Source organism: Tamandua tetradactyla, chromosome 5 (assembly GCF_023851605.1).
Source record: "Tamandua tetradactyla isolate mTamTet1 chromosome 5, mTamTet1.pri, whole genome shotgun sequence".
Classification (NCBI taxonomy): Eukaryota; Metazoa; Chordata; class Mammalia; order Pilosa; family Myrmecophagidae; genus Tamandua; species Tamandua tetradactyla.
In genome coordinates, this window is record NC_135331.1 from 13,223,965 (window position 1) to 13,241,943 (window position 17,979).

General features: G+C 37.5%; 1 protein-coding gene across 2 annotated transcripts in view; it reads left to right on the forward strand.

The window, feature by feature from the left end:
- The window catches only part of PTPN11 (protein tyrosine phosphatase non-receptor type 11), a 117,348-nt gene that overhangs the window by 43,189 nt on the left and 56,180 nt on the right, over positions 1-17,979 (forward strand). For both annotated transcript variants that reach the window (XM_077159891.1, XM_077159892.1), the window contains exon 6: positions 620-733. In XM_077159891.1, coding sequence (XP_077016006.1) covers positions 620-733 — 114 coding nt within the window. The remainder of the gene's footprint in view (positions 1-619; positions 734-17,979) is intronic.

A 17,979-nucleotide genomic window follows, 5' to 3' on the forward strand; every position in this document is an offset into this window, starting at 1 on the left:
TCAATATAGACTATGTGGAACACACAGAAGTAGAAAAATACCACGGACCCCCAGGGGCCCACACCCAGCTCCTATCATGATGCATGCACCAGATCCTGTTTCATTTATACGTCTACTGCTTCTCTATTATTTGGAAACTGATTCCAGATGCTAAATTCATTTTTTGCTCATGACTATTTCCAGGTGTATGTCTAAAAGGCCTTTTAGAGTTTTATAGCAAGTTTTCACCAAATTCCACCGAAGATCCACTTTTCATTACCTTTAGGTGATCACATTCACTTCTTCTGGAATTACTGCTAGTTAAAAATTTACCAGTATGACTTAGTAGCAAATGATCTCATCTCTTGAAACACTGTTATGTGATATATTTGTAAAGAAAAATAGGTCTAACTTTATATCAGTGGAGTAAAATATGTGTGGAGTTTGAAGAAAGATACATTTCCTGACAGAACAAAAAAGAAAGTGAAACTTTTGAAAGCTTTTATTGTGAACTGCTGTGTCCTGTGAACACCCTGTCGTAGTCTTTATGAATATCAACATAGAAGTCTTTTTTTTTTGCATTAACACCTTTTTTCTTTAATATTTTCTTCATTTCACATCAACTGCTGAAATTGATTAGCCCCTCAACACAACTCGTATCAATGCTGCTGAAATAGAAAGTCGGGTTCGAGAACTAAGCAAATTAGCTGAGACCACAGATAAAGTCAAGCAAGGCTTTTGGGAAGAATTTGAGGTAAGTTATTAAAAAAAATTTTTTTTTTTTTGCATGGGCAAACACTGGGAATTGAAATTGGGTCTCTGGCATGGCAGGCAAGAACTCTGCCTGCTGAACCACCCTGGCCCACCCTAAAAAAAATTTTAAGAGGCGTTATTAAATCCTTTTGTTAAGGTAAGTGAAATTGATCTTGTGTTTGGAATTGGATCCATCTGAAAGATGGATCTGTCATCCTTTTTAAATTTGGCCATTGATTGACAAGGAACAAGTTGCTGAGGGGGCTTCTTTTAAATTGAAGAGGATTGTATTCTGACAGAATAAAGTTGCATTTAATATTAAATCGATGAACCAATAGCTCCCTTTGGCTTGACTCTTTTGGTTTGGACTGCTGGTCAAAATAATAATAATAATAATAATAATAATAATAATAATGATAATAATAATAAAAAGATCTAACTATTTTAGATTTCCAGCATTTGCTGGGGGTCTTTAGAAAGAATCTATAGCCTTATGGCAGTGGTTAGAGAAATATCTCATGGTAGCTTTAATTAAAAGTTTTGACAACTTTGTGAAGTTAACTGAACTGATTTCTTTCCTGAAACCAGCTTGGGTAGGAGCATTCTACCTATAGGAATTTGCTATGTTCCTATTACACTCTGGTATACTGCTTACCAATTAATATTGTCATCTTTTTCTCTCCTTATCCATTTGACAGAAAACTTTCTCAACAGCAAGGATTGTGGCATATTTACCTTCAGTGTTCACCCTAGTCCGTAGCATACTGCCTGACATGCAGCAGAAGCTCCTTAGATGTTGCTTAGATGAGTGTTTACATTTAGCCAATGTTTACCTGTAATCTTATTGTTACTACTCTGCTTATGGGACTAGTTATTCCATACTTTTCATAGAATTTTAGAGTTTGCAGGTATTTATGACAATGAGTGAGTAAATGAATGAATGGGCAAGTGAAGAACTTGTAGTCACATGTCAGAACAGCTTGGTGAGATAGATATTATTTCCACTTTACAGACGAGGGGCCTAAGATTCAAGAAGGTTAAGGAGATCAACTTCCATACCTTTTTTTTTTCCCTTACATGGGCAGGCTCTGGGAATTGAACGCAGGTCTCGGGCACAGCAGGCAAGACCTCCATCCATTCCTTTTAATGATCGTATTCGAGTCCTGGGGATGGGTACAGAATAGAGCTTTCACAGTCCTTGCTCAGCCTTGCTGAACAAGGACTTGAATGCAGGTCTATTTTTTTATTAAAAAATTATTTCTTAAGCACCTGCTGCATAGTAGGCATTGGGTTAAGTCCTGAGGACACCATGGTGAACAAGATGGGTAGGATTTCTGCCTTTAAGGAGAGGGAAAACAGTGATGTTGAGCGTCCCTGAAAAAGTGGGATTGAATTTTAAATCAGAATTTTAGCTCTCAGATTCACTGCTCTCTTGAGGCCACCCTTGCTGCCTGAGTAATAAAAGGCAGCATTGCATCACATGCACTTCATTTCATTCATTTCATTACATTCCTCTCATTTGGTCTTTGTAAAGCCTCATGAGCTAAGGTGGGTGGGTACAGAAGTTTTAGAAACCTTACATCAAAATTTGAAAATAAACTAATGTGGGAGATTACAAATATATACAAAAGCAGAGAGAAATATATACCTATAGCAAAGTACTTATCTTTCAGCCTTAACAATTTGTTGATATATGGCCAGTCATTTTTTTAAACTTTTTTTATTGTAAAATATAACATATATACAAAGCAAAGAAGGAAAAGAGCAATAATTTTCAAAGCACACTTCAGCAAGCAGCTACCGAACAGATCCCAGGGTTTGTAATGGGCTACTGTTCCACCATCTCAGATCTTTCCTTCTAGATGCTTCAAAACACTGGAGGTTAGAAGGAATACTAATACAGTGATTCAGCTTCATCCTCTCCTCTATACTTCCTCCAGCCTCTTCAATCCTTCTCCCAGTCTACAGGAATCTGTGGGCATATCTGTTCTGACTTCCTCATGTTGAGAAGGGTGTCAACACTGAAGAATAGAGTATGCAGCTAATTGATAATCTTGGAAGGGCTGGTCCCTCTGAGCCTCAGGACCCATGTGACCTAGGAACTCTGGAAATTATAGGTTCCAGGAAGGCAGACCTAGTGCGTGCAACGTTTATAGAGTCTCAGTTCGAACCCTAGGTGTTCTTATATATGTATTATATATTTAAATATATATATATAGAAAAAATATATATTTATTTATTACAAAATCTTCACACACATATAATCTATACATAGTATACAGTCATTGGCTCACAGTATCATCACATAGTTATATATTCATCACCATGATCAGTTTTAGAGCATTTGCTTTACTCCAGAAAAAGAGATAAAAAGAAAAATCTCGTACAGACTGTACCCCTTACCCCTCCGTCTTATTCACCACTGGTATTTCAGTCTACCCAATTTTTTACCTTTTATCCCCTCTATTATTATCTATTTTTTAATCCTTATTTTTTTACTCATCTGTCCATACCCTGGATAAAAGGAGTATTAGCTACAAGGTTTTCACAATCACACAGTCACATTGTAAAAGCTATATAGTTATACAGTTGTCATCAGGAATCAAGGCTACTGGAACTCAGCCCAACAGTTTTAGGTATTTCCCTCCAGCCACTCCAAGACACCATAAACTAAAAAGGGGTATCTATATAATGCATAAGAATAACCTCCAGGATAACCTCTTGACTCTATTTGAAATCTCTCAGCCACTGAAACTTTATTTTGCCTCATTCCTCTCTTCCCACTTTTGGTCAAGAAGGCTTTCTCAGTCCTATGATGCCGGGTCCTGGCTCATCCCTGTCCCAGGTTGCCAGGGAGATTTACACCTTTGGGAGTCATGTTCCACATAGAGGGATAGGGCAGTGAGTTCACCTGCCCATTTGGCATAGAGAGAGAGGCCACATGTGAGTACCAAAAGAGGTTCTCTGATATATATCGGGGCATCATACTAACTTATAAAAACCAACAAGATCTCACACCCTATTCAGGATTCCATGTAATTATGGTGTTCAAATAAACTGACTATACAAGTTAAATTAAATAATGTGCTACCCAAAATATAAATTTTGCACCAAATGAACATCTCTCCCTTTGGTCTCACATAGAACTTGAAGTTTTAAAATATGGACCATATTATCCTTTACTCTCTATTCTGATTTACCTTAGTCCTATCCAGATACACTTCATTTGTACCTTTAGTCGAGGTCTGATCACTTTTTCAACTTTTTAAACAGTTGCTATATGGGGTACTGCTGACTTTCATAGCTTCAGTGCTGTAACTCAGAATCTCAGGTATCACATAAATATGACCAGATTATACACAAATAGGTCAGTAGCAGAATTTAGAAATAGCAGTTATAACTCCTGAATATATGTGACTGCTTAAGAGCTGCCATACGTATTCTTAAGAGTCAACTGGAATGATGTTGATTGAGGTTTAGTTAACAGTGGCAATTAGCACTATTTAATTGAAGCTTGCATAAGAGTAGCCTTCAGAATAGCCTCTTGACTCCATTTGATCTCTCTTGGCCACTGATGCTTTATTTTACTACACTTTCCACTTTTTGGTCCAGAAAACATTGCTTATCCCATGGTGCCAGGGCTAGACTCATCCCTGGGAGTCACACCCCATGTTATCAGGGAGGTTGTCACCCCTGCGTGGCTTGTCCCATATAATGTAGAGGGCAGTAATTCTCCTTGCCGAGTTGGGCTTAGAGAAACAGAATGGCTAGTCATTTGTAATAGCATCCCACTCACTCTCTGGCCCTGGTTTATCTTGAAGCAAATCCCAGACGTCATTTTATATGCAAATATTTCATTATGTCTTTCTAAGAGGCTTTTTCAATACCATTAGCAGACCTAAAAATATTAACAATATTTTTTAATATTAGCACATATCCAGTTACTTTCTATATTTTTCTGATTGACACACACACATTTACATTTATAGCTTGTCTGAATTGAGAAGTGCTCTTATTTTTCCCATTTGATTATATTTGTAAATGTGAAACATTTATAAAATAGATTCATACAAAGGACTGCCCCCAAATATAGCATTATCAGCTTTGTCAGTTATCCCATCCAACATCTTATTTTATTCATAAATATTGCTACACATTTCTAAAAGATGAGGCAAATCCTTAAAAAAAAAATTAACCAAAATACTATTACCATATCTAAAAAAGATAGAAATTCATCAAGAATCTAGTCATTGTTCAGATTGTGCCAGTTGTCTTATAATTTTTAAAAATTTGCTTGCTGACTCATGGTTCACATACACTACACATTGTGGTTGGTTGATAGATATCATATGTACTTCTCTCTCTTATTAAAATTTTAAGTCTCTTTTAATCTTTTGATTTCCCTCCTCTCTCTTTCTTGTTTCTGTTTTTGTTTTTTTTGTTTCATTTTTGTTATTGAAGAAAGCAGGTCCTTTGCCCTGATAGTTATGGTCTAGATTTTGCTGATTGTATCTCTGTGGTGAAGATAACATATTTCTCTGTCTTTTGCATTTAAGTTGATAGATCTAGAGGCTTTATGAGACAGTTTTTTTTTGTTTTTTTTTTTAAAAGACCATATCTGTGTTGATGTCAGGGCATTTTACATACATCCTGTTGTTTCTCTTTTTGTTTTATAAGCAGTGACTGATAAATATTGCCTTGATTCATTGATTCACAAGGGGTTGTAAAATATGATATTCAGTCATTCTTTCTTCATTTTTTACTGGAGTATTTCTATAACGAGAAGCTTCCTGTCACTAAGGCAGGGTAAATGTTTGATTCCATCCTTTTTACTAAGCAGTTTTCAAAATGGCATCCTCAGATTTTATTTATATGTTCCGTTCTTTTTTTGAGGGGGTGGGGTGGTATATCATTACTGAACTCATAGATTTTAAGACATTTGGTGTCATTTATTATCATTTTTGATGCTCAAATTTCCCCATCTTTGGCTAGTGGGAGCTTCTGCAAGTTGGCTTCCAATCTTTCTTATGTAATGTTAGTAATCTGGTCTCCTTATTTTCTGGTGTGATAAGTTATTCAAGGTTATACATTTCCTGTGTTAAAACTGGAATGGGTCGTTTTTCCTAGTTAGCCTGTTTCATTCTCCTTTTCTTCTTCCTTCCCTCCCTCCCTTACTTCCTTCTTTCTCTTCATTCCTTTTGTGGGAAGAAGTATTTAGAGACTACATCTGGGCTCCAGGGTGTTCATTGCTCCTGGATTGGTTAGTGTTTATAGTTTTTCTTAATGGCTGTAACTGTATACAATTTTTTTTTCTTGAAATTAAATGCATTGAGTTAACTGTTACTGCTAGTTCAAAATCAGGACATTAGGGTTATTACTAACCTTCTTTCTCTTATTTCTGTATTTCCTTTCTTCCATACTGCAAATCCTACTTCTTAAAGCCATACATCTGATTACTCATTTGCTTTATCCCACATTGCGCATTCAACAGTTTCAAAATAAAAAGTTATACTACCACCAATAATATGATTACTGAAAATAATTTGATATTTTATCCAGCATTTTTTTTTAATCCTTGGAATAGATCCTTCTAGAGGAGTATAGTCAAATTACTGTGCTTTAAGATCGTTCGTAATAGAGTTCTCTGTGTGATTGTACAGCAAATGGATATATAGTTAGATGGATTGTTTCACTTTAGTTTAAATTTTAGAAATTTCTTCTGTTAAATTTTATTTATGATTACATAAAATATTGACTTTGATTCCAAAGTCAAATCTATAAAACAAGTTATACTCAGTGATATGTAGCTCATATCCCTGCCCTTTCTTCTCCACATTTGAAGCCATTGTTTTAAAATGTAATGAATTATGCTACATTGAAAAAAAATATTGACAAATATGTATATATTTCCATATTCCCACTCTTTTTTAGTAAGTAGTAGCATACTTTATACACATTTTTCTCCTTTGCTCTCTTCAGTATACTGGACACCATTCCATAGAAATATCTGGTGATAATCTTTTTTACTGCACAGTACTCCATTGTGTGGCTGCACCATAGTTTATTCAACTAGCAAGGGGCATCTGATTGGTTCCCAAATGTATTACAAAGAACATTACAATGAATAACCTTGTACATGCATCATTTCATATTTTTGGTATCATTAATATTAACATTTTTTATGTCCTATACTACAAAAATAATGATTATTACTCATTTTTAACTTTAATCATGCATGATTTTGGTTAGCATATTTAGAGTCTGTAAAATTCCATTTTTTTTATTAATTAAAAAAAAATTAACTAACACAACATTTAGAAATCATTCCATTCTACATATGCAATCAGTAATTCTTAATATCATCACATAGATGTATGATCATCATTTCTTAGTACATTTGCATCGATTTAGGAAAAGAACTAGCAAAACAACAGAAAAGGATATAGAATGATAATATAGAGAAAAAAATAAAAATAATAATAAAATAAAAAATAGAAAAAATATATAAAAAAGAAAAAAAAAAACCCAAACAAACAAACAAACAAAAAATCTATAGCTCAGATGCAGCTTCATTCAGTGTTTTAACATAATTACATTACAATTAGGTATTATTGTGCTGTCCGTTTTTGAGTTTTTGTATCTAGTCCTGTTGCACAGTCTGTATCCCTTCAGCTCCAATTACCCATTATCTTACCCTGTTTCTAACTCCTGATGGTCTCTGTTACCAATGGCATCTTCCAAGTTTATTCTCGAATGTCGGTTCACATCAGTGGGACCATACAGTATTTGTCTTTTAGTTTTTGGCTAGACTCACTCAGCATAATGTTCTCTAGGTCCATCCATGTTATTACATGCTTCATAAGTTTATCCTGTCTTAAAGCTGCATGATATTCCATCGTATGTATATACCACAGTTTGTTTAGCCACTCGTCTGTTGATGGACATTTTGACTGTTTCCATCTCTTTGCAATTGTAAATAATGCTGCTATAAACATTGGTGTGCAAATGTCCGTTTGTGTCTTTGCCCTTAAGTCCTTTGAATAGATACCTAGCGATGGTATTGCTGGGTCGTATGGCAATTCTATATTCAGCTTTTTGAGGAACCGCCAAACTGCCTTCCACAGTGGTTGCACCCTTTGACATTCCCACCAACAGTGGATAAGTGTGCCTCTTTCTCCACATCCTCTCCAGGACTTATCATTTTCTGTTTTGTTGATAATGGCCATTCTGGTGGGTGTGAGATGATATCTCATTGTGGTTTTGATTTGCATTTCTCTAATGGCCAGGGACATTGAGCATCTCTTCATGTGCCTCTTGGCCATCCGTATTTCTTTTTCTGGTAGGTGTCTGTTCGAGTCTTTTTCCCATTTTGTAATTGGGTTGGCTGTCTTTTTGTTGTTGAATTGAACAATCTCTTTATAAATTCTGGATACTAGACCTTTATCTGATATGTCATTTCCAAATATTATCTCCCATTGTGTAGGCTGTCTTTCTACTTTCTTGATGAAGTTCTTTGATGCACAAAAGTGTTTAATTTTGAGGAGCTCCCATTTATTTATTTCCTTCTTCAGTGCTCTTGCTTTAGGTTTAAGGTCCATAAAACCACCTCCAATTGTAAGTTTCATAAGATATCTCCCTACATTTTCCTCTAACTGTTTTATGGTCTTAGACCTAATGTTTAGATCTTTGATCCATTTTGAGTTATCTTTTGTATAAGGTGTGAGATATGGGTCTTCTTTCATTCTTTTGCATATGGATATCCAGTTCTCTAGGCACCATTTATTGAAGAGACTGTTCTGTCCCAGGTGAGTTGGCTTGACTGCCTTATCAAAGATCAAATGTCCGTAGATGAGAGGGTCTATATCTGAGCACTCTATTCGATTCCATTGGTCGATATATCTATCTTTATGCCAATACCATCCTGTTTTGACCACTGTGGCTTCATAATATGCCTTAAAGTCTGGCAGCGCGAGACCTCCAGCTTCGTTTTTTTTCCTCAAGATGTTTTTAGCAATTCGGGGCACCCTGCCCTTCCAGATAAATTTGCTTATTGGTTTTTCTATTTCTGAAAAATAAGTTGTTGGGATTTTGATTGGTATTGCATTGAATCTGTAGATCAATTTAGGTAGGATTGACATCTTAATTATATTTAGTCTTCCAATCCATGAACACGGTATGCCCTTCCAACTATTTAGGTCTTCTGTGATTCCTTTAGCAGTTTTTTGTAGTTTTCTTTATATAGGTTTTTTGTCTCTTTAGTTAAATTTATTCCTAGGTATTTTATTCTTTTAGTTGCGATTGTAAATGGGATTTGTTTCTTGATTTCCCCCTCAGCTTGTTCATTACTAGTGTATAGAAATGCTACAGATTTTTGAATGTTGATCTTGTAACCTGCTGCTTTGCTGTAGTCATTTATTAGCTCTAGTAGTTTTGTTGTGGATTTTTCCGGGTTTTCGACGTATAGTATCATATCGTCTGCAAACAGTGATAGTTTTACTTCTTCCTTTCCAATTTCGATGCCTTGTATTTCTTTTTCTTGTCTAATTGCTCTGGCTAGAACCTCCAACACGATGTTGAATAATAGTGGTGATAGTGGAGATCCTTGTCTTGTTCCTGATCTTAGGGGGAAAGTTTTCAATTTTTCCCCATTGAGGATGATATTAGCTGTGGGTTTTTCATATATTCCCTCTATCATTTTAAGGAAGTTCCCTTGTATTCCTATCTTTTGAAGTGTTTTCAACAGGAAAGGATGTTGAATCTTGTCAAATGCCTTCTCTGCATCAATTGAGATGATCATGTGATTTTTCTGCTTTGATTTGTTGATATGGTGTATTACATTAATTGATTTTCTTCTGTTGAACCATCCTTGCATACCTGGGATGAATCCTACTTGGTCATGATGTATAATTCTTTTAATGTGTTGTTGGATATGATTTGCTAGAATTTTATTGAGGATTTTTGCATCTATATTCATTAGAGAGATTGGTCTGTAGTTTTCTTTTTTTGTAATATCTTTGCCTGGTTTTGGTATGAGGATGATGTTGGCTTCATAGAATGAATTAGGTAGCTTTCCCTCCACTTCGATTTTTTTGAAGAGTTTGAGGAGAGTTGGTACTAATTCTTTCTGGAATGTTTGATAGAATTCACATGTGAAGCCGTCTGGTCCTGGACTTTTCTTTTTGGGAAGCTTTTGAATGACTGATTCAATTTCTTTACTTGTGATTGGTTCGTTGAGGTCATCTGTTTCTTCTTGAGTCAAAGTTGGTTGTTCATGCCTTTCCAGGAACCCGTCCATTTCATCTAAATTGTTGTATTTATTAGCGTAAAGTTGTTCATAGTATCCTGTTATTACCTCCTTTATTTCTGTGGGGTCAGTGGTTATGTCTCCTCTTCCATTTCTGATCTTATTTATTTACGTCTTCTCTCTTCTTCTTTTTGTCAATCTTGATAAGGGCCCATCAATCTTACTGATTTTCTCATAGAACCAACTTCTGGTCTTATTGATTTTCTCTATTGTTTTCATGTTTTCAATTTCATTTATTTCTGCTCTAATCTTTGTTATTTCTTTCCTTTTGCTTGCTTTGGGATTAGTTTGCTGTTCTTTCTCCAGTTCTTCCAAGTGGACAGTTAATTCCTGAATTTTTGCATTTTCTTCTTTTCTGATATAGGCATTTAGGGCAATAAATTTCCCTCTTAGCACTGCCTTTGCTGCGTCCCATAGGTTTTGATATGTTGTGTTTTCGTTTTCATTCGCCTCGAGATATTTACTAATTTCTCTTGCAATTTCGTCCTTGACCCACTCGTTGTTTAAGAGTGTGTTGTTGAGCCTCCACGTATTTGTGAATTTTCTGACACTCCGCCTATTATTGATTTCCAACTTCATTCCTTTATGATCCGAGAAAGTGTTGTGTATGATTTCAATCTTTCTGAATTTGTTAAGACTTGCTTTGTGACCCAGCATATGGTCTATCTTTGAGAATGATCCATGAGCACTTGAGAAAAAGGTGTATCCTGCTGTTGTGGGATATAATGTCCTATAAATGTCTGTTAAGTCTAGCTCATTTATTGTAATATTCAGATTCTCTATTTCTTTATTGATCCTCTGTCTAGATGTTCTGTCCATTGATGAGAGTGGTGAATTGAAGTCTCCAACTATTATGGTATATGTGTCTATTTCCCTTTTCAGTGATTGCAGTTATTCCTCACGTATTTTGGGGCATTCTGGTTTGGTGCATAAATATTTATGATTGTTATGTCTTCTTGTTTAATTGTTCCTTTTATTAGTAGGTAGTGTCCTTCTTTGTCTCTTTCATCTGTTTTACATTTGAAGTCTAATTTGTTGGATATTAGTATAGCTACTCCTGCTCTTTTCTGGTTGTTGTTTGCATGAAATATCTTTTCCCAACCTTTCACTTTCAACCTATGTTTATCTTTGGGTCTAAGATGTGTTTCCTGTAGACAACATATAGAAGGATCCTGTTTTTTAATCCATTCAGCCAGTCTATGTCTTTTGATTGGGGAATTCAGTCCATTGACATTTAGTGTTATTACTGTTTGGATAATATTTTCCTCTAACATTTTGCCTTTTGTATTATATATATCATATCTGATTTTCCTTCTTTCTACACTCTTCTCCATACCTCTCTCTTCTGTCTTTTCGTATCTGACTCTAGTGCTCTCTTTAGTATTTCTTGCAGAGCTGGTCTCTTGGTCACAAATTCTCTCAGTGACTTTTTGTCTGAAAATGTTTTAATTTCTCCCTCATTTTTGAAGGACAATTTTGCTGGATATAGAAGTCTTGGTTGGCAGTTTTTCTCTTTTAGTAATTTAAATATATCATCCCACTGTCTTCTAGCCTCCATGGTTTCTGCTGAGAAATCTACACATAGTCTTATTGGGTTTCCCTTGTATGTGATGGATTGTTTTTCTCTTGCTGCTTTCAAGATCCTCTCTTTCTCTTTGACCTCTGACATTCCAACTAGTAAGTGTCTTGGAGAATTCCTATTTGGGTCTATTCTCTTTGGGGTGCGCTGCACTTCTTGGATCTGTAATTTTAGGTCTTTCATAAGAGTTGGGAAATTTTCAGTGATAATTTCTTCCATTAGTTTTTCTCCTCCTTTTCCCTTCTCTTCTCCTGGGACACCCACAACACGTATATTTGTGCGCTTCATATTATCATTCAGTTCCCTGATCCCCTGCTCAAATTTTTCCATTCTTTTCCCTATAGTTTCTGTTTCTTTTTGGAATTCAGATGTTCTCTCCTCCAGTTCACTAATTCTAGCCTCTATCTCTTTAAATCTACCATTGTAGGTATCCATTGATTTTTCCATCTTTTCTACTTTGTCCTTCAATCGTATAAGTTCTGTGATTTGTTTTTTCAGACTTTCTATTTCTTCTTTTTGTTCAGCCCATGTCTTCTTCATGTCCTCCCTCAATTTATTGATTTGGTTTTTGAAGAGGTTTTCCATTTCTGTTCATATATTCAGAATTACTTGTCTCAGCTCCTGTATCTCATTTGAGCTATTGGTTTGTTCCTTTGACTGGGCCATATCTTCAATTTTCCTGGCGTGATCCGTTATTTTCTGCTGGCGTCTGCATATTTAATCAGATTTCTCTGGGCGTGGGACCCAGCAGGGTGAAAGATTTTCCTGTGAAATCTCTGGGCTCTGTTTTTCTTATCCTGCCCAGTAGGTGGCGCTCGTCTGTCTGCGGGTCCCACCAGTAAAAGATGCTGTGGCTCCTTTAACTTTGGAAGACTCTCGCTTTGGGGGAGGGTCGCCAGCCGAAGCGGCTTGGAGGAGTGCCGCTCCAAATCTCCCAGCCAGCCCGGGAATTGCGCGTGGGGGGGGGGGCGCTGGGTGCTGCGGCTTGGGGGAGTGCCGATCCAAATCTCTCAGCTGGCCCGGGAATCCACGCATGGCGGGGGGGCGCCGGCCACCGCCGCTTGGGGGAGTGCCACTCCAAATCTCCCAGCCGGCCCGGGAATCCGCGTGGGGTTGGGGGCGCCGGCCGCCACTTCTTGGGGTAGTGCCACTCCAAATCTCCCAGCTGGCCCGGGAATCCGCGCGTGGGGGGGCGCCGGCCACCGCGGCTTGATGGGACCGCCTGTCCAAATCTCCAGGCGGCCCTGGAAGGAGGGAGGGAGTGTCTCCGGCCGCCAGCTGCCACGGCCCGGGAAAGCGCGCGCCCCTTGTGGATCTCACCGCAGTGGATTCTCCCAGTGGTTCAGCCGTTCCAGAATGGGGTACGCGCTCTTTTTGGTTTCTGTCGTGGCTCCGGGAGCTGTTCTGTACCATTTCTGTTTCTTTAGTAGCTGTTCTGGAGGAGGAACTAAGACCTGCGCGTCTTACTAAGCCGCCATCTTCTCCGAAAGTGTCTAAAATTCCATTTTTAATTAAAACTGAAAGACATTGACTATCTTAGGTTAAATATAAATAACAGTGAACTATTTTTTAATTCAGACCCCATTTTGATGTTACACTTTCTTTTAAAGTGGAAGCTGAAGTGATTGTTTACATAAACGACTTGTTTTTTTAAAGTAACTATGTACTTTTTTTGAAATTACAGCAGCAAGGTGAATATGTGGTACAGCAGTACATTGTTTGAAAACTAGGTTCAGTCAGGACAACACTGAGTTTTGGAAAAAGAATCAGACTTTCCCAAAGAGCTGTGGCAGCAGAGGTATTTTTCATGATCTCCTTGATGGGGGAAGACGAGAACCGAGAAGGACTTGTAGCCTGATTTTTCTGGCCGTGGAGAGAAAAGGTTGATTCTGGATGTTGACCTGATGGTTTCACTCTGCGACAGCTTAAATTCAACAACAAAAAGGGAAAAAATTGAGTTGATTTTAGGGGGAAATGGAAAAAAGCGAAATCACGTTTGTACTTTACAAATTCTCCATAAAGGTAAGGTGGAGGTGGTAAAATTGTTATGCACTAAATCAAGACTTTTAACTGAAGCTACGTCTAGATAGCCAGTGGTCTACATTTACATTCTAGATCCCTTATGTGCCTGCTTCTCCAATTCATTCACATTTTTAAAATGCCTTTTAAGGTTGGGGCTATAGAAATAAGGCTGAGAATAAAGTAAACCATTATAGAAAAAGTGAGATATTTGGAAGCAAAGACTCATTATATTCTAAAATGCTCTGAAGTTGAAGTTTGATCCATATCAACAAGGCCTTATTATTTTAGGGATTGCCATCTTAGTTATTTCCCAGAAGGTAATACATTTGGAATTAGTTCCTTTTTACAGTGTACTCTGATAGTCTTTAAAAGGAACAAGAGTTCTAAATGTAATGCCATTAGTGATTTAACTCCGAGAGCCATGGTTTCTGTGTCTCTTTTCTCAACTCTTGGTTTTCTGTAAAATGCCACGTTTTACTTATAAACTATAAAAGTAATACTTATAAATTACTTTTGCGCTTCTGACACATCTTAAAATATGAAATCTCCTGTGAAGTTCTTTGATTCTTTTCCCCTTTGTTCCTGAAATAAATGCAGGTTGATAATTTTTTTCTTGGATATGTTGTATGCTAAAGATTTTATGAACCCAAGTCTTTAATTTTTCTTAGAGATTGCCCATTTATGATCTGTGTAAATATCTTGTGTCTCCTGCATATCTCTGTTCATACATGTAAAGAGGCAGATAACAGTTCAAGATTTGTCAGAATGAAATAAAATTCTGCTCAAATGAGACTGGCTCTGGATAAATAAAAAGAAAGTTTACAATCTTGTAATTTTGCACCTGTGATGTGCGTTTTACCAGAAACCTGAGTTAGCCCTTGCGTATTGTGTTAGGTGCATATTGCATGGCCACACTTAAAGGTATTTAAGTGTATGTATGCACTTTCTGTGCCTGGTTCTCCCTGTGAGCCCTCTAGGTCTGAGCTGCCAGGGGACACAGTAAGTGACCCTGGATGCTGTTGGCCTGCAGGATGCTGCAGGGCTGAGTTGGGGAGTGGAGATCTAGGTGCTGATAGTCCTTCTGGCTGCTTTTTCCCTTCACCCTCCTCCTCCATCTCGCTCCTCTCTCTATACCTGAGATCTCTGCTCTTCACACACCTGCTTTGTTCTTTCCCTTCAGACTGATTTCTCTGCTACTTACTGACAAACCTAACTTCTAGCCCCTTTCAGATATTGAGAATAGCAACTTCAGACTTTATACCAAAGTCTTAGAGAGAGATTCTCATTGGCTCAGATGGTATCTATCCATCCCTGATTCAAAAAGCAGTGCCAAATATAGTATCACATAGAACAACTATGCCTGCTATGGGTCATCCTGCTTGGGAGAAGAATAGTTCTCAGACATGAGGGCTGTTGACTGTTGAGCAGATGTCCCCAAAACACCTACCCAAGACAGTAGATATTAGTGGTTGCAGTGAGTCCTACTGTCCTTCAGCAAATATTTATTAAATACATACTGTATGCCAGGCTTTCTTCTGGATTCTGGGGATGCATAACCAAATCAAAGTCTTTATACTTATGGAGTTTATAATCATTTGGAGGAAACAGACAGTATACAAAGAAGTAGGTAAATATTCAGTGCATGAAATGGTGATGAGAGCTATGGAAAAAATAAAGTAGGGTAAGGGAAAAAGGGAATTTTGGTGGGGCATTGCTATTTCACATAGCCTCTGTGACAAGGTGAATTTTGAGCAGAGACTTGAAGGAAATGAGGGAATAAGCCTTTGTAGCTAATCTCAGAAAGAATATACAAGGTGAGTGAATTGGGGGTGTGCTTAGCATGTTCCACAATTAGCAAACAGACCAGTGCAGTTGGAGTGAAGTGGGCAAGAGAGAAAATATACATGGAGCCGTAGTGGGTGGTCAGATCCTGAAGGGCACTGTAGCTCTGTGTAAGTAAGGTGTGTGTGTGTGTGTGTGTGTGTGTGTGTGTGTGTGTGTGTGTGTGTGACTGCACAGAGGAGTGACGTGATCACCCTGGTTGCCATGTGTAGGACAGTTTGGAAGGGGAAGCATAGATAGATGCAGGGAGACCAGTAGGGATACTATTGCGATAATCCAGGCAAGAGAAATGATGGTGTCTTGGACCAGGGCAGTGGCAGTTGAGGTGATGGGGTTCTAGATATATTTTGCAGATAGAATTGATGGCATCTGTAAGTAGCGTAGACAGGTTGTATGGTATGACAGAGCTGAGTCAAGGATAAGATGAAAGTTTTTAGCTGAAGCAATGGAGCTGCCATTTATTTAGATGGGGAAGGCTTGGAGGACAGGTTTGGGGGAAGATAATCACCTTTCATTTTGGACATGCTAATGTTTGAACTTCTGATTAGACATCCAGTTGGAATATGAGTCTTCATATTCTGCAGCATTACAGTTGGGATTGCTGTTCTTCCTTCCTCCCTTCACCCAGCTAACTTCTCTTCACTGTTCTGCCCCAGCCTCTGGCATTTCCTCGGGGAAACCATCCCTGATCTCCTACCCAAGACTGGATTGGTTCTTCCTGATATATATGTCATAGTAGTATATCCTTTTCTTTATAGTACTTACCACTCTTGGAATTCATGAATAATTTATTTGGTTATTGGTTTAATGCTTGTCTCCTGTGCTTTTAATCCAAACAAGCAGGTAACATTACTAAGTCTATTACCATAAAGAGGTTTTGCCCAAATGAGAATGAAAGTAAACAAATAAAGAGGCAAATTTTGATCCTATTTTTTAATCTGCTATTTGCATTACTATCTAAGAAAAAAACCTGGATCAGTCCATGGGCCCCACAAGGGTAGATATTCTCATTTTGTTCATTGTAGTCCTGGTAGCCAGCAGAGAGCCTGGCACATAGTAGGAACATTGAACCTTAGCTGTTTTCTGTACAGAGAGTAAATTATATTGAATTCAAATCCTTTGTATATATTCACTTGAGAGCGGCTTTCTAAAGGTGAAAAAGTATGGGCTTTGCCTTAAGATGTTCTGCTTTACTATCATATAGTTTGTTTTCATTTTGAGCTCCTGTTTGAGGCTTGGTAGATAGTACCTACATACCTTACCCAGAGCATCTAGTTCAGGTTCATAGCACTAAATTTTAGAAACATTTTGGTTTCTGAATCTTCTGTTTCTGATTAAAAAAACAAACAGAAATAAAACACTTTATTAACTGGGGTTATTTTTTCCTAAGTGCATTAAAACTTATTTTCCATGGTAATTTGATTATTTTCTTTGCTTTTTTTTTTTTTTTATTTTCTTAAGTCCAGACTCCTTCCTTTATGCAAGCTTCTCTTGCCTGGTGGTTGGAAGCTGCTTCCAGTTTGCACAGGCATTGCAGTCATTTCCCTGATGTCTATACAGATGTCCTGGATGACCAGCAGCCCTGCTAACCAATGTGTCTCCGGGATAAGCTAGTGCCCGTTTTTAAATCCACTGTCCATTTTTATTTCTTTAAGATTATTACATCCTCTTTTAGGAAAGCTATAAATTCTACTCATAATGGTTAGGTTTTATGGAAGCAAGACTTTAAGTGTACCCAAAAGCTGTGTCTAGAATAATAACTCTTGTTGGTGAATTCTAGTGGAAATCTTCCCTTGGTGACTAAGCAACACCACAGTGAACAACAACCCCCAACCAGGGCTCCACCTGAAACTTAAAAATGCTCTAGGATGACAGCCTTGAGCTGTAACCAGGATTTTCCATCAGGGCCTGAGCCTATTAAGTTGCTTAATAGAAGAACAGCTACCTTCTTATGGGCAGAGCATTTTAGCGGTTTGAGGTCTCATTCCACAAGCAGAATACTCCCTTCCAGGGAAATTCCTTTGTTTCCTTTGGAATATTTCTCTTTCAATGTCTCTCTCTCTCTCTTATTCCTTGCCCTCCAGTGGCAGGCTGTTCTCTTTAGGGTCATTTTCATTTGCTGAAGGTGCTTGACATTTGTATACATAATTGAAGAACCGTGTTTTTACGTTATCATATCTGCCTAACCTGTTCCCTTTACCTTTAATTGACTTTGCTGCTCACTTCTTTGAGTGAGGCTGTGCTGGATCCTCTATTTCTTCTTTGCTCCTTCCTTCTTTAACCTTGTAGTATATTAGTGACTTCGCTAATGTATTAAAATGACACTTTTGAAAGACACCATGGCTTTCTTTTTTGGTAATTATGATAGCTTTTTCTCTATCCTTTTTCTTTCTTGTGCTGCTTTTGAGTTACTTGTTTAACTTCCTCATTCCGACAGTTCTTTTTTCTTGATTTATTTTATTTCTTTTTCTCTTTCATGCCTCCCTTGCTGTTCATAACC